Genomic DNA, 14,501 nt, shown 5'->3' with positions numbered 1-14,501 from the left:
TTTCCCGGAGTTCCAAAGATCTCTCAACTATATCACCATGAAGGTTCATCTAAATCATTGCAAGGATTCACCTTGTGTTTTCAACTTCTCTTTCTTTCTATCATCCTTTTATTACCGGAGTTCTTCATGGAGGCTCTACATGATGGTTCATCAAGGATTAAATTCCTTCTCGAAGTGTTCATCGAGATTCTTTTCAGAGGAGCTCAAGTATTCTTCATCTTGCATTTCAAAGTTCAATCCCTTCTCCCTTATCTTTTGAGGTGGTGTTATGTCATTCTTGATAATTTCCCTTCGTGTTTCATGATTTACAAGTTATCAAGAATGAGGTATTTTAAATCCATTAATCTCTTCGTTGGAGTATCTTGGTTTAGATTTCACCGAAACCCTTCCATTGGGAATGTTGCTATTGGGATGCTTATCCATTTAACCGAAGTGTTGTGTCATCTGCTCAAGTTCTTTTCATCTTATCAAGTCTTGCATCTCTTTTCAACCGGAGTGTTGTCTGAATTTGTTCGTCCTTGTTCCTCTTTTCTGACGGAGATTGTCAACTTTGTTCATCTTTGTTGTATTCTTTCTTTCAAGTTGTTCAACCTCTCAAGGCTCTTTGGTTTCACTCGTTTGTCAAAGAAGCAACTTAGTTTTACCTCTTCTCTTCCTCTTCTGTTTCCCTCTGGTGCCATCCTAGATCTCGGGACGAGATCCTCTCGTAGTGGTGGAGTGTTGTGACGCCCCGAGACCGACGCGCCAGGTGTCTTCCAGTTATTCACCGACGTTGCCATGTCTTTTGCTTGAGTGTTGCATTGTATCATGTCATCATGTGCATTGCATCATCATGTTTTCAAAACTTGCATTCGTTCGGGTCTCCCCGTTCTCTCCGTTGTCCGTTCTGAGCCCAACCACACTCGCACGCGCCCGCGACATGTCCGAAATAGTATTTTATAAGTGGCCGGAAAATGTTCTCGGAATGGGATGAAAGTTGGCATGCGGTGTTGTTTTAGTGTAGATAGGCCGCCTGCCAAGTTTCATCGCTTTCGGAGTCCGTTTGACGCCCCAACGGATAACTATAGCAGCAATAGTAGTCGGTCTTTCGTCGGACATTTCGGTCTCCGAAACTGTTGTCGAGTATCTCTCTTCTCTCACTTTTCTGAGCCCATCAAACCCCTCGCTAATACGTCTCCAATGTATCTATAATTTTTTTATTGTTCCATGCTATTATATTATCTGTTTTGAATGTTTATGGGCTTTATTATACACTTTTATATTATTTTTGGGACTAACCTATTAACCCAGAGCCCAGTGCCAGTTTCTGTTTTTTCCTTGTTTTAGAGTATCGCAGAAAAGGAAAATTAAACGGAGTCCAATTGACCTGAAACTTCACGGAACTTATTTTCGGACCAGAAGAAGCCCACGGGGTATCGGAGATGGACCAGGAGAGTCCCAGGCTGCCCACGAGGGTGGGGGGCGCTCCCACCCCCCTGGGCGCGCCCCCTGCCTCGTGGACAGCCCGGAGATCCACCGACGTACTTCTTCCTCCCATATATACCCATATACCCTAAAAACAACGAGGAGCACAATAGATCGGGAGTTCCGCCGCCAGAAGCCTCCGTAGCCACCAAAAACCAATCTAGACCCGTTCCGGCACCCTGCCGGAGGGGGGAATCCCTCTCCGGTGGCCATCTTCATCATCCCGATGCTCTCCATGACGAGGAGGGAGTAGTTATCCCTCGGGGCTAAGGGTATGTACCAGTAGCTATGTGTTTGATCTCTCTCTCTCTCTCGTGTTCTTGAGGAGGTACGATCTTGATGTAGCGCGAGCTTTGCTATTATAGTTGGATCTTATGATGTTTCTCCCCCTCTAGTCTCTTGTAATGGATTGAGTTTTCCAAGTTATCTTATCGGATTGAGTCTGTAAGGATTTGAGAACACTTGATGTATGTCTTGTGTGGGATACATGTGGTAACAATGGGGTATTCTATTGATCCACTTGATGTATGTTTTGGTGATCAACTTGCGGGTTCCGCCCATGAACCTATGCATAGGGGTTGGCACACGTTTTCGTCTTGACTCTCCGGTAGAAACTTTGGGGCACTCTTTGAAGTACTTTGTGTTGGTTTGAATAGATGAATCTGAGATTGTGTGATGCATATCGTATAATCATACCGACAGATACTTGAGGTGACATTGGAGTATCTAGGTGACATTAGGGTTTTGGTTGATTTGTGTCTTAAGGTGTTATTCTAGTACGAACTCTATGATAGATTGAATGGAAAGAATAGCTTCATGTTATTTTACTACGGACTCTTGAATAGATCGATCAGAAAGGATAACTTTGAGGTGGTTTCATACCCTACCATAATCTCTTCGTTTGTTCTCCGCTATTAGTGACTTTGGAGTGACTCTTTGTTGCATGTTGACGGATAGTTATATGATCCAATTATGTTATTATTGTTGAGAGAACTTGCACTAGTGAAAGTATGAACCCTAGGCCTTGTTTCCTAGCATTGCAATACCGTTTGTGCTCACTTTTATCATTAGTTACCTTGCTGTTTTTATATTTTCAGATTACAAAAACCTATATCTACCATACATATTGCACTTGTATCACCATCTCTTCGCCGAACTAGTGCACCTATACAATTTACCATCGTATTGGGTGTGTTGGGAACACAAGAGACTCTGTTATTTGGTTGCATGGTTGTTTGAGACAGACCATCTTCATCCTACGCCTCCCACGGATTGATAAACCTTAGGTCATCCACTTGAGGGAAATTTGCTACTGTCCTACAAACCTCTGCACTTGGAGGCCCAACAGCGTATACAAAAAGAAGGTTGTGTAGTAGACATCACTCACCTTCGTTGACCGTTCCGAGACCAACCGGGTTATCGTTTCCCTCTTGTCAAACCACCTACTCCCTCTTTGCACAGTGCATCGAACCCTCGCCCATGTCTGAAACTGTCCCGAACCCGACCCGCTCTGACGTTACCAATGGGTCCGGATCATCCCCAAACATCTACAAAACATCACCGTTTTCTTATTTGGACTCCCTAGCCTATTTTTCCTGACCGTCCAATTTTGATCGGAGGGACGAGATAGCCCCTAATCTAACCCACTCACTATATAAACTAGACCAACCCTAGATCCTAGGCAGTTTGTCCCATCCATCAAATCCTCCTTTGTCGCTGCCAATGTCTTTCTCCCACCTCGGGATCCCCATCGCCCAACTTAGCGCCTCCACTGTTTCCCCGATCCAATCCCCTCCGCCTCCACTCTCTGCATCCACCGCAGCCTCGCTCCCAGCCTCCCGCAAGAAGAGCCCCGCTCCTCCCGTGCGCGTGCACTGGACCTCGACCCCCCGCCCTGGTCTGCTCCGTCGAGCCTCTCCACTGCTAGCACCCTCCAACACCTCCCAGAACGGCCCACGCCCGTGATCCTGTCGTCCCCTCATCCCGGAGCTCCACGAGGAGAGGAGCTCCTCTTCGTCGCCCCAAGAAGCAGCCGCGCCCGAGCGCTCCTCTCCACGCCGGCATCCCCGTCCCGAACCCTCCTCGATGCCTGCATCTCCTCCGGCAGCGCTGCCGTGCCCGCATGCCTCTGGCGAAGCTCCGGAGCCAAGCCGTCATTGTATTGTTCGACTCCCACCATCGGGGACCAGCTCCCCTCGTCAGATCCGGTGGTGCCCCGCCGCCGTCCACCTCCCCTGCACGCGACGTTGCCGCTGCTTGAGCCCCAAGTCCAGCCACTGCAGGTGTTACCCCGCGTCCTGCTCGTCTGCGCTTGGAGATGAACACATTGAGCGAGCGTTGCCGCCCCTGCATTGACCCGTTCCAGCGCCAAGTCACCCCGTCCACGCTGCCGTGTCACCCGCGTCGCGCCAGGGCCTTCTTCGCCCGGATCTCATCGCCGCCGAGCTGTTTCCTCGCCTTCCCGCCGACGACCTCGACCACCAGCACCTCCGCAAGCCGCTGCCGTTGAGCCTATTCATCGAGCCGCTGCGTCCCTCTATTCGTCTCAAGCACGAGTCCCGCCGCTTCCCTTCCCTGCATCGCCGCTAGGCCTCGTCGCCGGAGTCCCGTGCGTCGTCGTGCCAGTTGACCGGTTCCGCTGCTGCGCCTTTTTTTCGTGGGAGATGAGCGTCATGACCTGGAGCCCGCGTCCCTACCTCGCGTTGACCGCGGCCTCGATCCGAGCCAGCGTGGACGAGCGCCAGGACCCAACCCCCCTCTGCCTCGCCCACGGGCCTCCCCCTCGTTCGGCCTAGCCAGATCTGGCCATTGGGTGAGCAGCCTCCCGGCCTTTTCCACTGTTGGGCAAGCCTCTGTTTCGGCCCATGTATGATTTTTTAGCATCTGCGATTTTAGCATTATTCAGAGACCAGCAATTTTGCAGTTTAGCCCCTAAACTTCATGCATATAATAACTCTTTAACCGTGCATCGTATTAAAATGTTTTACATATGAAACATGCTTAGAATTTTATCTAGTTTCATAATATCCAACTTTCATGCATGTTAAAAATGTTTAAAATGATGTTTGCATATATTTTGCCTCTTGCCATGTTAAAATGCTTTATTTCATAACTAAATAACCGTAGCTCCAAACCTAATAAACTTTATATGTAAATAGGGTAGAAAAATGCCTAGTTTAACGTGGTGCACTCCTCTTGCATGTTTAGCAACTCTAACATATGGTTTAGGGCAGAACAGCACCAAATCTAAAATATGCATATGGGGATTTACCGGAATTGTTGTTCGTTGTTTCTAGCCTCTTTTAAACTTGCCTAGATGGGTAGTTGTGTTGTGCTTCACCTCTTGCCATGTTAATCAACATTTAATATTGTTGGGGTACCTAAACGAGAGAGAACTAAATAAGTCACGTGGTGTTTCGTCAATATGCAACTCCACTTAATTTGTAGGATTGTTTGTGCATTTTGCCATGCCATGCCTCATTAAACCGGACATGCATCATACTTGGTTGTGCATCATGCCATGTTTATGTGATGGTTGTTTACCATGTTGTTTGCTTCTTTCCGGTGTTGCTTCTTCGGGTTAGTTCCGATAACGTCGCGTTTGTGAGGATTCGTTCGACTTCGTCCGTTTGTCTTCTTCATGGACTCGCTCTTCTTCCTTGCGGGATCTAAGGCAAGATGATCATACCCTCGAAATCACTTCTATCTTTGCTTGCTAGTTGTTCGCTCTATTGCTATGCCGCGATACCTACCACTTGCTATATCATGCCTTCCATATTGCCATGTCAAGCCTCCAACTCTCCTTTCCTAGCAAACTGTTGTTTGGCTATGTTACCGCTTTTGCTCATCCCCTCTTATAGCGTTGCTAGTTGCAGGTGAAGTTGAAGTTTTTTCCATGTTTGGAACATGGATATGTTGGGATATCACAATATCTCTTATTTATATTAATGCATCTATATACTTGGTAAAGGGTGGAAGGCTCGGCCTTATGCCTGGTGTTTTGTTCCACTCTTGCCGCCCTAGTTTCCGTCATACCGGTGTTATGTTCCTTGATTTTGCGTTCCTTACACGGTTGGGTGTTATGGGGACCCCTTGACAGTTCGCTTTGAATAAAACTCCTCCAGCAAGGCCCAACCTTGCTTTTACCATTTGCCTCACCACCACCTACTTTTCCCTTGGGAGTCGCGCTCCCGAGGGTCATCTTTATTTTAACCCCCCCCCCCCCGGGCCAGTGCTTCTCTAAGTGTTGGTCCGAACCGAGCTGCCTGCGGGGCCACCTCGGGGAAACTCGAGGGCTGCTTTTACTCATAGCATGTCTCATCCGGTGTTGCCCTAAGAACGAGATACGTACGACTCCTATCGGGATTGTTGGCACATCGTGTGGCTTTGCTGGTCTTGTTTTACCATTGTCGAAATGTCTTGTAACCGGGATTCCGAGACTGATCGGGTCTTCCTAGGAGAAGGAATATCCTTCGTTGACCATGAGAGCTTGTGATGGGCTAAGTTGGGACACTCTTGCAGGGTTTTGAACTTTCGAAAGCCGTGCCCGCGGTTATGGGCAGATGGGAATTTGTTAATGTCCGGTTGTAGAGAACTTGACACTGAACTTAATTAAAATGAATCAACCGCGTGTGTAGCCGTGATGGTCTCTTTCCGGCGGAGATCGGGAAGTGAACATGGTTCTTGTGTTATGCTTGAACGTAAGTAATTTCAGGATCACTTCTTGATCACTTCTAGCTTCTCGACCGTTTCGTTGCTTCTCTTCTCGCTCTTATTTGCGTATGTTAGCCACCATATATGCTTAGTGCTTGTTGCAGCTCCACCTCACTACCCCTTTCCTATCCATAAGCTTAAATAGTCTTGATCGCGCAGATGAGAGATTGCTGAGTCCTCCTGACTCACAGATAGTTCCAAACAGTTGGAGGTGCCAATGATGACAGTGCATGTGACGTAACCGAGCTCAAGTGGGAGCTCGATGAAGATCTTGTTCATTGTGTTGTTTCGTTTCCTATTGATCAGTAGTGGAGCCCAGTTGGGATGATCGGGGATCTAGCATTTGGGGTTGTCTTCTTTTATTTTGGTTTCGTAGTCGGACCTTGATTGTACTCTGGATGTTGTATGAACTATTCATGTATTGTGTGAAGTGGCGATTGTAAGCCAACTATTTATCCCTTTCCTATTCAGTACATGGGATTGTGTGAAGATTACCCCTCTTGCGACAAACCTACCATGCGGCTATGCCTCTAAGTCGTGCCCCGACACGTGGGAGATATAGCCGCATTGTGATGTTACACTTTGGGCTGGAGTACTTGAGGAAAACCAACAAGGAAGACATTGAGAGGTTGTTGGCATTAAGTGAAGAAATAGGATGGCCTAGGAGGGTAGGATCAATTGACTGCATGCACTGGAGATGAAAGAATTGTCCTGCATGGTGGAAAGGTCAGCACAAAGGCCACTGCAACAATCCAACAATCATTCCTGACTCTTGACGCTATTGCATCAGAGGATCTATGGATTTGACATTCATTATTTGAATTGCATGGGCCTCATAATGACATGATGTGCCATCAAGATCACCACTGTTTGCTAGGATTGTTCTCGAAGAGGCTCGTCCTTACAACTACAAGGTCAATGGCCATGAGTACACGATGGGTTACTACCTTGCAAATGACATCTATCCTCCATGGGCCACATTTATCAAGACAATCTCACGTCCAAAAGGTGTCAAGAGTCGATAATGAAGGATGTAGAGAGAGCTTTCGATGTGCTTCAGAAGCGCTTTGCCATCCTTCGGGCCCTGCCGAGTATTGGAACCCCAAGGTTTTGTGGAAGATCATGACATGCTGCATCATCTTGCATAACATGGCGTCGAAGATGAGAGAGGCATGTCTAAGAACTATCTATACATCACCTATGTGAATCATGTTGAGCCGGAGCACGACATAAATAGGATACAAAGACTCCTCATGGCACATCACAGGATCGTGAACCAAGAAGTTCATCTCCAAGATGATTTTGTTGAGCACCATTGGCATTTCCATAGCACTTCGTAGTTGTGCTTTTGTCATGCTATTCACTTCATTGAACCCTTTTGTGTGTTTGAATTTGAATAATTTGGTTTGTACACTATGAATTTGTAATATTCATGAATTGTGTGAAGCTTAATTATTATGTTTGGATTTAATATTAGTTCAAATATTTAATATGTGTGCAAACTAAAATTGATTTTTTTTGGCAAAAACAAAATTTTACTCCAAGTTTAGGGGATCGGTTAGAAATGACCAATTTTTAAAAGAGTAAAAGTACTTCTCCAAATGATACTTGACCGTTTACTCCTCTTAAATTTAGGGGATTGGTTATAGTTGCTCTTAGCCCGTAATCCCCTGTAGTTGTAGCAAATCTCAGGTTGGATGGTCGGCTTCTCGCAAGCTATCCACGGACACGTCCTGATGCATCCACGAACATTGTGCAGCGTTGGAGTTTCCCTTAAGCTGCTAGTTAAGAAGTTTTGCCTGGTTTTGGTGAATGGAGAGGCGATGATGATGACGTGGCTTCATCTCGCTCTAGTGTTTGTAGTCACTGTTAGGTGGTCTACAGACCTCCAAATAAAATAAATTAGTTGTAATCACATCAAATAAAAAAGTGGAAAATAAAAATAGATGAAAGTAGCAAAAGAATACAAAGTTTCGAACTCACAGCTTAATAGATAATTGTGCTAACCAGGACGATGCCACATTTTCTTTATTTCTTCAACTTTGTTGGTGTACATGAGTAAATTTTTTTTGCATATATCAAGGTTTGAGATTGCTTACCGGGTCTGCCACCCGGTAGAGTACATGGATATATATGTGCATTTTTACACCCACTAATAAATTATGGAAAAATTAAAAACATTCATATTTTCTCTACTGTCACGCTATTGTGTGACCTCATGATATATCATTACATGGTAGGAATATTTTCTGTAGTGTCATCATTGCATTTAATGACATTGATAATGTTATTTAGGAATGCAATTGTTTCCTTTTACTAGTGGGTGACTATATGGTAGGAATATATCACTTTCGGTTCTGGTGCTTCCTATCTCTACTCCTAAAGTCCTAGATGGTAGGCCGGTAACCGCGGTTTTTTTACCTCATCTCCCACCACCCCGTCCCACTCGATTTTTTTCCTCCCATTGAAAAACCAAACCCCACTAAAAACCCTAGGCCGCCAATATTTACTCCCAGAAAAGGGAGGCGGGTTGATTTGGTTGTCAAAAAAGGAATCACATTGATTTGGCTATCAAAAATAAAGAATCACCTTGATTAGGCTTCCAAAAACAAAGACGCGTTGATGTGGCTGCCAAAAAAAGCAGTCGCATTGATTTGGCTATCAAGAATAAAGAATCGACTTGATTAGGCTTTCAAAAACCAGGAACCAGGACGTGCCTTGATTTGGCTTCCAAAAAAAGAGGAGGCTCCTGTGACCACGCCGCCCCTCGGAACCTCAGGTGACGCCGCGCCTGCAAGGGCCACGCCAGACTCCCTACCACGGAGACGTCTTGAGGGAGCAAGCTTCGACTGCTGCGGCGGCCGCAGCGGCAACACCATCACCTGGTATGTCTTCCTGCCACGAGCCGGCCGCTGACCTTAGCCTACTTCTATCCGTGTCCTCCGTATCCGCTGTTGAACATAGTATGACTCTTTGGAGTTTGTACATCACATTCTTAGACAAATGCTTCAGCTAGGTAGCATTACATGCTTCACACAGGTAAATTTGGTGCCCCACATTTACTTGCCGTCCCTTGTCTATCTTTAACGCATTATCATCTTCACAACAAAGTAATGCATCCATCTAAGTACCATTGGTGATCTTGGCGGCCCAGTGGAGACTTCGCTGACATTGCTAAAGCTCTCATAGAAGTAGGCTAAGCTCAGCGGCATGTACAACCATGACCGCCGGATATAGTTTTGATGCCTGCAAAACTAAAACAATGGTACGCTGAAGATCTTTTAGTGCAGATTGAAACTCAGATAACAATCATGGAAGGAAATATAACTATCGTATCAGGAATAGTCACAATTAGTGATGTAGATGCAGACAGTACTCCAAGATGTTAACAGTACTGATAAACACAAATGTTCATATCAAATATACTCCCTCCGTTCCTAAATATATGTGTTTTAAGAGATTTCAATATAAATTACAGAGTGTAGGTTTAGCTAGAAAGAAGTATGGGATGTAATGCATCCTCTCGTTTTTATATAGACAGGACAGGAGCTAGCGATTAATCTTGGGGTTTAATAGTGCCCTGTCAACATGCTTTGTGATATCCAACTCTCTAGCGGGGAGAGTTTGGGGAGATCGGTCGGGATCCGTCGCCGCCGCCTCTGGTCGTCTTCCTCTGCAAACGACGCCGCCGCATCGCCTCTGTGCCTCATGCCGCCGTGTAGGAGAGTGGGAGGGGATTGAGATGGAGTTGGAGAGGCGGAGGGAGTGAGGAATGCCGGTGACTATGGTGAGAGTGGGGGTGACTTGAGGGTGACGCTGGGTAGGTGAATTTTTTGGGGGATTGTGTCACTCATGTTTATTAATATGATTTGTATATATTTATATGTAATTAGTGGTACCCAGCTTTTTATTGCAAATAAAAATGTGTTAGTCTCACTTTTTTAAATATATTTTATATGTTTATTTATATAATGTAGTATAAAATATTTTTATCAATTCCACTTTTGTTCATCAGAAATAATAAGTATTGGATTCCGATGTTTTTTTAGAAATATCATCTCACATAAGCACTTATGTAACGATGACGGACCAAACTAATACACCATGAGAAGAGGTGCATACCTAAACCTTCTTTATATGTATGTTATACAAAAGGTGCATTTTTATACTCCCTCCATTTCATAATGTAGTGCTTTCTCTATCCACGTGCTTCAACTTTGACCGTAAATTTAACTATCAAGACCGATTGCGGCGGGAGCGAAAATTATATCAGTGAATTCGTATTTGAAAGAAGTTTTCAATTATATAATTTTTTCTTCCACCGCAGTTGGTCTAGTTGGCTAAATTTATGGTCAAAGTTGGACCTCGGAAAGCGCGTGCGCACTATATTATGGAATGGAGGGAGTATGATTATTGTTGCAGAACATGGGAGAGACAGAGATGTATTCTGGCGATGTTTAAAAAGAATCCATCGACAAGGGTTTCGAGGCCACGTCGTTGGAAGGGGTTGAAAGTTTCTAAAGCCTTTTACAACATAATGATGTGCAAGCGCTGATAACAAATCAAGAAAAAACAAATACAAATGTCATCGCACAAGGTATTTTTTCAGTGTTATTATCCGTCCTTACTTTGTCATATTGTTTTTTGTGTTGAACTAGTTTGGCTCATTTTTGTATCACGACGGTAAACTATGTTTATACATCTAAATATATCACTAACATCGAGTCAACCATGTCTGCTCCCAAGAAAACCAACTTTGTGGACAGTAGAGATGCCTTATTATCAAACAATGAGTTGAAATGCCTTATGAAAGATGATATGATCTTGCACAATGGTGTAAGACCAATCGCATAACCTTTGTCCTTAATAATCGCAAGTGCGTGGGCTTCAACTATCATTCGATTGTGCGTGTGTTATATTGTCTCTACATGTAAAATCTAGCATGCATTATCTTTGTGTAATAACTCTAGCAAAGTATTTCAGAAGCCCGTGGCAACGCACGGGCATTCTACTATTTTTCTAAAACTTGCCAAATATGAATGTTGGGAGACCTATTTTTCTAAAACTTGCCAAATATGAGTGTTGGATGACCTATTACCTCGTTCAATCTAGACCCTTGGATCAGAAATAATGGTGGGTCCTTAATAGTTGGGACCATCTTAAAATTTGCCTTAATGTAATTGCTATGCTCAGTGGCCAGCATGACAGTGGCATCTAATCCCAGTCGGAGAGATAAGATCAATTTCCCCACCTTTCTTCCTTGCAATCTTTGTGAACACACTCGCTGCTGATAGGCATCCATGACCCAACTTTACCCGACCCATCATGATCACAAGACAAGGTTCCCGTCTCTGCCCCCCTTGCGTCGGCTTGAAAACTTCTTGGCGGGTCCCGATCCGATAGTGGAAGATTTCAAAAATTTCCGCCTTCAACCGGGCAGAAAAGCAAGCGGAGAGAAGACAGGCGACGCCTGGAATCCTCTTTCCTGCCATTTCTAATTGAGAAGAGAAGAATTCTTGCGGCTGACATGGCTTCGGGCTGCGCCAAGAGGAAGCATGGAGGGGAGGCGAGATGCCGGTGCAGATGCCGCCATGTCCACGTCCACTACCACCTGCCACGCAGGCGAGTCTCGCTCCTCCGGTGGTTGCCTCGCCCTCGCCTCTCGCTGCTCTCCTACCTCCTGGTTCCTCCTGTTCTCTCCTTCGCCCTGCTTGCCTTTGTGGTGTCGTTTCTCTGGTTCACCTTGCTCTATTTCGTCGCCTCGCTCTTGAGCAACGATGACGATCTCGAATCCGTCAAGAATGTCGGCATCGGCGGCCCTGCCAGCGACGTCGAAGACAGTGGGCAAGAGGGAAATTCAGAGGCGAAAGGGGAAGCTGTGAGGCATGCGGCGGAACACCTGACTGGTGATACTGCTACGGCTGACAATTCTTTCAGGAGACTCGAGATAAAAGAAGTTCGGGCTGATGGATTCTCTCAAGTACCTCGGACGAACGACGACAAACTGGTCGAAGATGTGAATATCTTTGAGACAAGCAGTGCCACCATGGCTGATTCAGAGGGATTTTCCGGATGGCGTCAGGTACAGGATGTGCCGGTCGATTGGTTTGTGGATGAACACGACATCAGAGTGGACAGCAGTAGCACACCAGATGATTTATTTCCATCTCTGTATTCCACTGATTCAGCTGAAATTCATGATTTTCCTGACATGGACGAACCGAGAGGGATGTCACCGGACTTCCTTGCTGAAAGCAAGCAAAATATGGTCGTGTCATCAAATACTTCGTGTCATCATCATGGTATTAGCGACGAATATGGTGAAGAATATCGTGACGATAGGAAGGAGTTATCAGCTTGTGGTACATATGAAATTATTGATTTCATTGACAAGCACGAAACAAGAGACCAGGCACCTGACGGTTCTTTTGTTGAAGATGAGGAAACCGGACAGTTTGAATCCTCAGATGAAGGGAGTACCCAAGAAAAAGATGCAAAGAGTGTACTTGAACTGGTTGTTGATAGCATAGCGACTCTGGAAGATTTTCGTGAAAAGCAAGAAGTACAAAACGTGCCCGAAGTTCTGATCACGGAGGCAAATGCAGAGCAGAGTGTTGGAGCTTCAAACGAAGGTCAGGATTCCAGCAGTGAGAAGGAAGCATCAATGGTGTCACTTCATTCTGTTTGTGAAGATGCAGCCTCCTCAGATGCTTCATCCCACCATTATTTGGTTTATGAAGATGACAAACAGGAAGAGGTTACCAAACACAGCACAGCAGAAGCAGAGGCACCCGATCCTGCATCTGCTGTAATTTGCAACATCTTTGAGAACCGTCAGACACCAAGAAATGAGGCATTTGATGGTTTCGAGAATGACGACGAAGCCAGAGAGGTGGCCTCACAGGAGAGTCTGGGAGATGAAGCTGATAAAATTAACGATGACTCTGCCTCGGAGGTGAGTCAAAAGAGCCTTTTGTTTAGTTTTCTTCATTAAGTAAGCTGTCGACTGAAATTTTCCCGGGTTCATGTTTCAGCTGGATTTGAAGGGAGTGCATTGTGGAGCGCCACTCCTCAGGAGGTCCCCATCACAATGGTGGAATTTATGTGGAGTCGTTGATGTGTTTGCTGGCTCGGGGGATTAAATGAAAGGTGATGCTATTCGTGGCTTCCTCTGGTCCACTCCGTTTGTCAGGCTTCCGTGTTTTGTAACTTCATAAAGTGTTTTCCTTGTCGATAAAGTCAAGACAGCTATGCTTGAATCAAGCTGCAGCGTTTTTTCCCTGAAAGAAATGTCTCAAACTAGGATAACATAGCGACATTTATTTTCATTGTGATGAATTGTTCTTTCTTTTTGCGGGTGATGATGAATTGTTCTTGCATTGTGAATTGTCATGACTGCCGAAATCTATGTGTGAATTGCTTGACCTATTCACTTAAAACAAACATACACTCCCTCCGTCTTAAAATAAGTATTTGTACTAAATCAAAGACACTTGAGTAACCCAACGCACCAACCCATTTCATACGTGTGTCCGTTGGGTCAAAACGGACACAAAAATCGGCCCAATGCGCCGACCCAAACGGACACGCGTCCGCTTTTTGTTCGCCTGCCGACCCATTTCCGGTCCAAATTTGAGCCTCATTTGCGTCGGCGCGGACACGAAACGGCCATCCCACCCCGCCGCCGCCGCCCAGTTCCGGTGCCCATGCCAGTAGTCCGCACCCACATACATCCCCCCGCGCACGTCACCGGCACCACTGCCTCGCCGTCGGGCCACCCCCCCCCCCCTCGATATCGACACGAGCACCTCCTTGGACCCGCACCCCCCGCGTCCCTGGCCAGCTCCTCCGACAACGCAGGCACGCTCGTCTGACGCCGCCACGCTAGCCGGATGCTGCCAGGGCAGCCACTGGTCCAGGGCAGGCGCGCGTCTCTTCGCGGGCCTGCTTCTTCGACGACGCCCGTAAGTTGTTCGACGGTTTGCCTGCAAGGTACAAATGGACTCTGCCGACGAGTTCTTTTCCATAATTTTATTTGCGACTCGGATGATTCTTCATCTGACGATGAGGAGATGGTGGCTGCTGTGTTCGTCGTCCATGACCACCTTAGTAATTAGCGGCCGTTGTTTCGAGGCTCGATCCCGGGGCACACTCCGGCGTTGAATCTCAACCGAGAGAGCGGTCATTTCCTTCTTTGGAATGACTACTTTGAGACACCCAACCCGCTCTTCAAACATCACCAATTCCGGCACCATTTCAGCATGGCTAGCCATCTTTTCAACCGTATTCGAGACGGGGTGGTCGGGTACGATAAGTATTTCGAG

At 46.0% G+C, this 14,501-nt stretch overlaps 1 protein-coding gene across 1 annotated transcript; it reads left to right on the top strand.

Moving 5' to 3' along the window:
- Positions 1-10,185: 10,185 nt before the first annotated feature.
- Positions 10,186-13,538, top strand: LOC125508179 (uncharacterized). The gene is made up of 2 exons (XM_048672786.2): positions 10,186-13,132; positions 13,212-13,538. The coding sequence occupies exons 1-2, from the start codon at positions 11,705-11,707 to the stop codon at positions 13,317-13,319; spliced, it is 1,536 nt and encodes a 511-aa protein (XP_048528743.1). The 5' UTR covers positions 10,186-11,704; the 3' UTR covers positions 13,320-13,538.
- Positions 13,539-14,501: the final 963 nt, after the last annotated feature.

This window comes from Triticum urartu, chromosome 5A (assembly GCF_056163025.1).
Source record: "Triticum urartu cultivar PI428250 chromosome 5A, HENAU_Tu73, whole genome shotgun sequence".
Classification (NCBI taxonomy): domain Eukaryota; kingdom Viridiplantae; phylum Streptophyta; class Magnoliopsida; order Poales; family Poaceae; genus Triticum; species Triticum urartu.
This window is presented reverse-complemented; position numbering and strand designations above follow the sequence as displayed.

What these genes read in the sequence shown, in the direction of transcription:
- LOC125508179 (XM_048672786.2), top strand. Translation starts at nt 11,705, where the DNA reads ATGGCTTCGGGCTGCGCCAAGAGGAAGCATGGAGGGGAGGCGAGATGC. An exon ending in ACGATGACTCTGCCTCGGAG is followed by an intron (nt 13,133 to 13,211) that starts GTGAGTCAAAAG and finishes TTCATGTTTCAG; the next exon opens with CTGGATTTGAAGGGAGTGCA.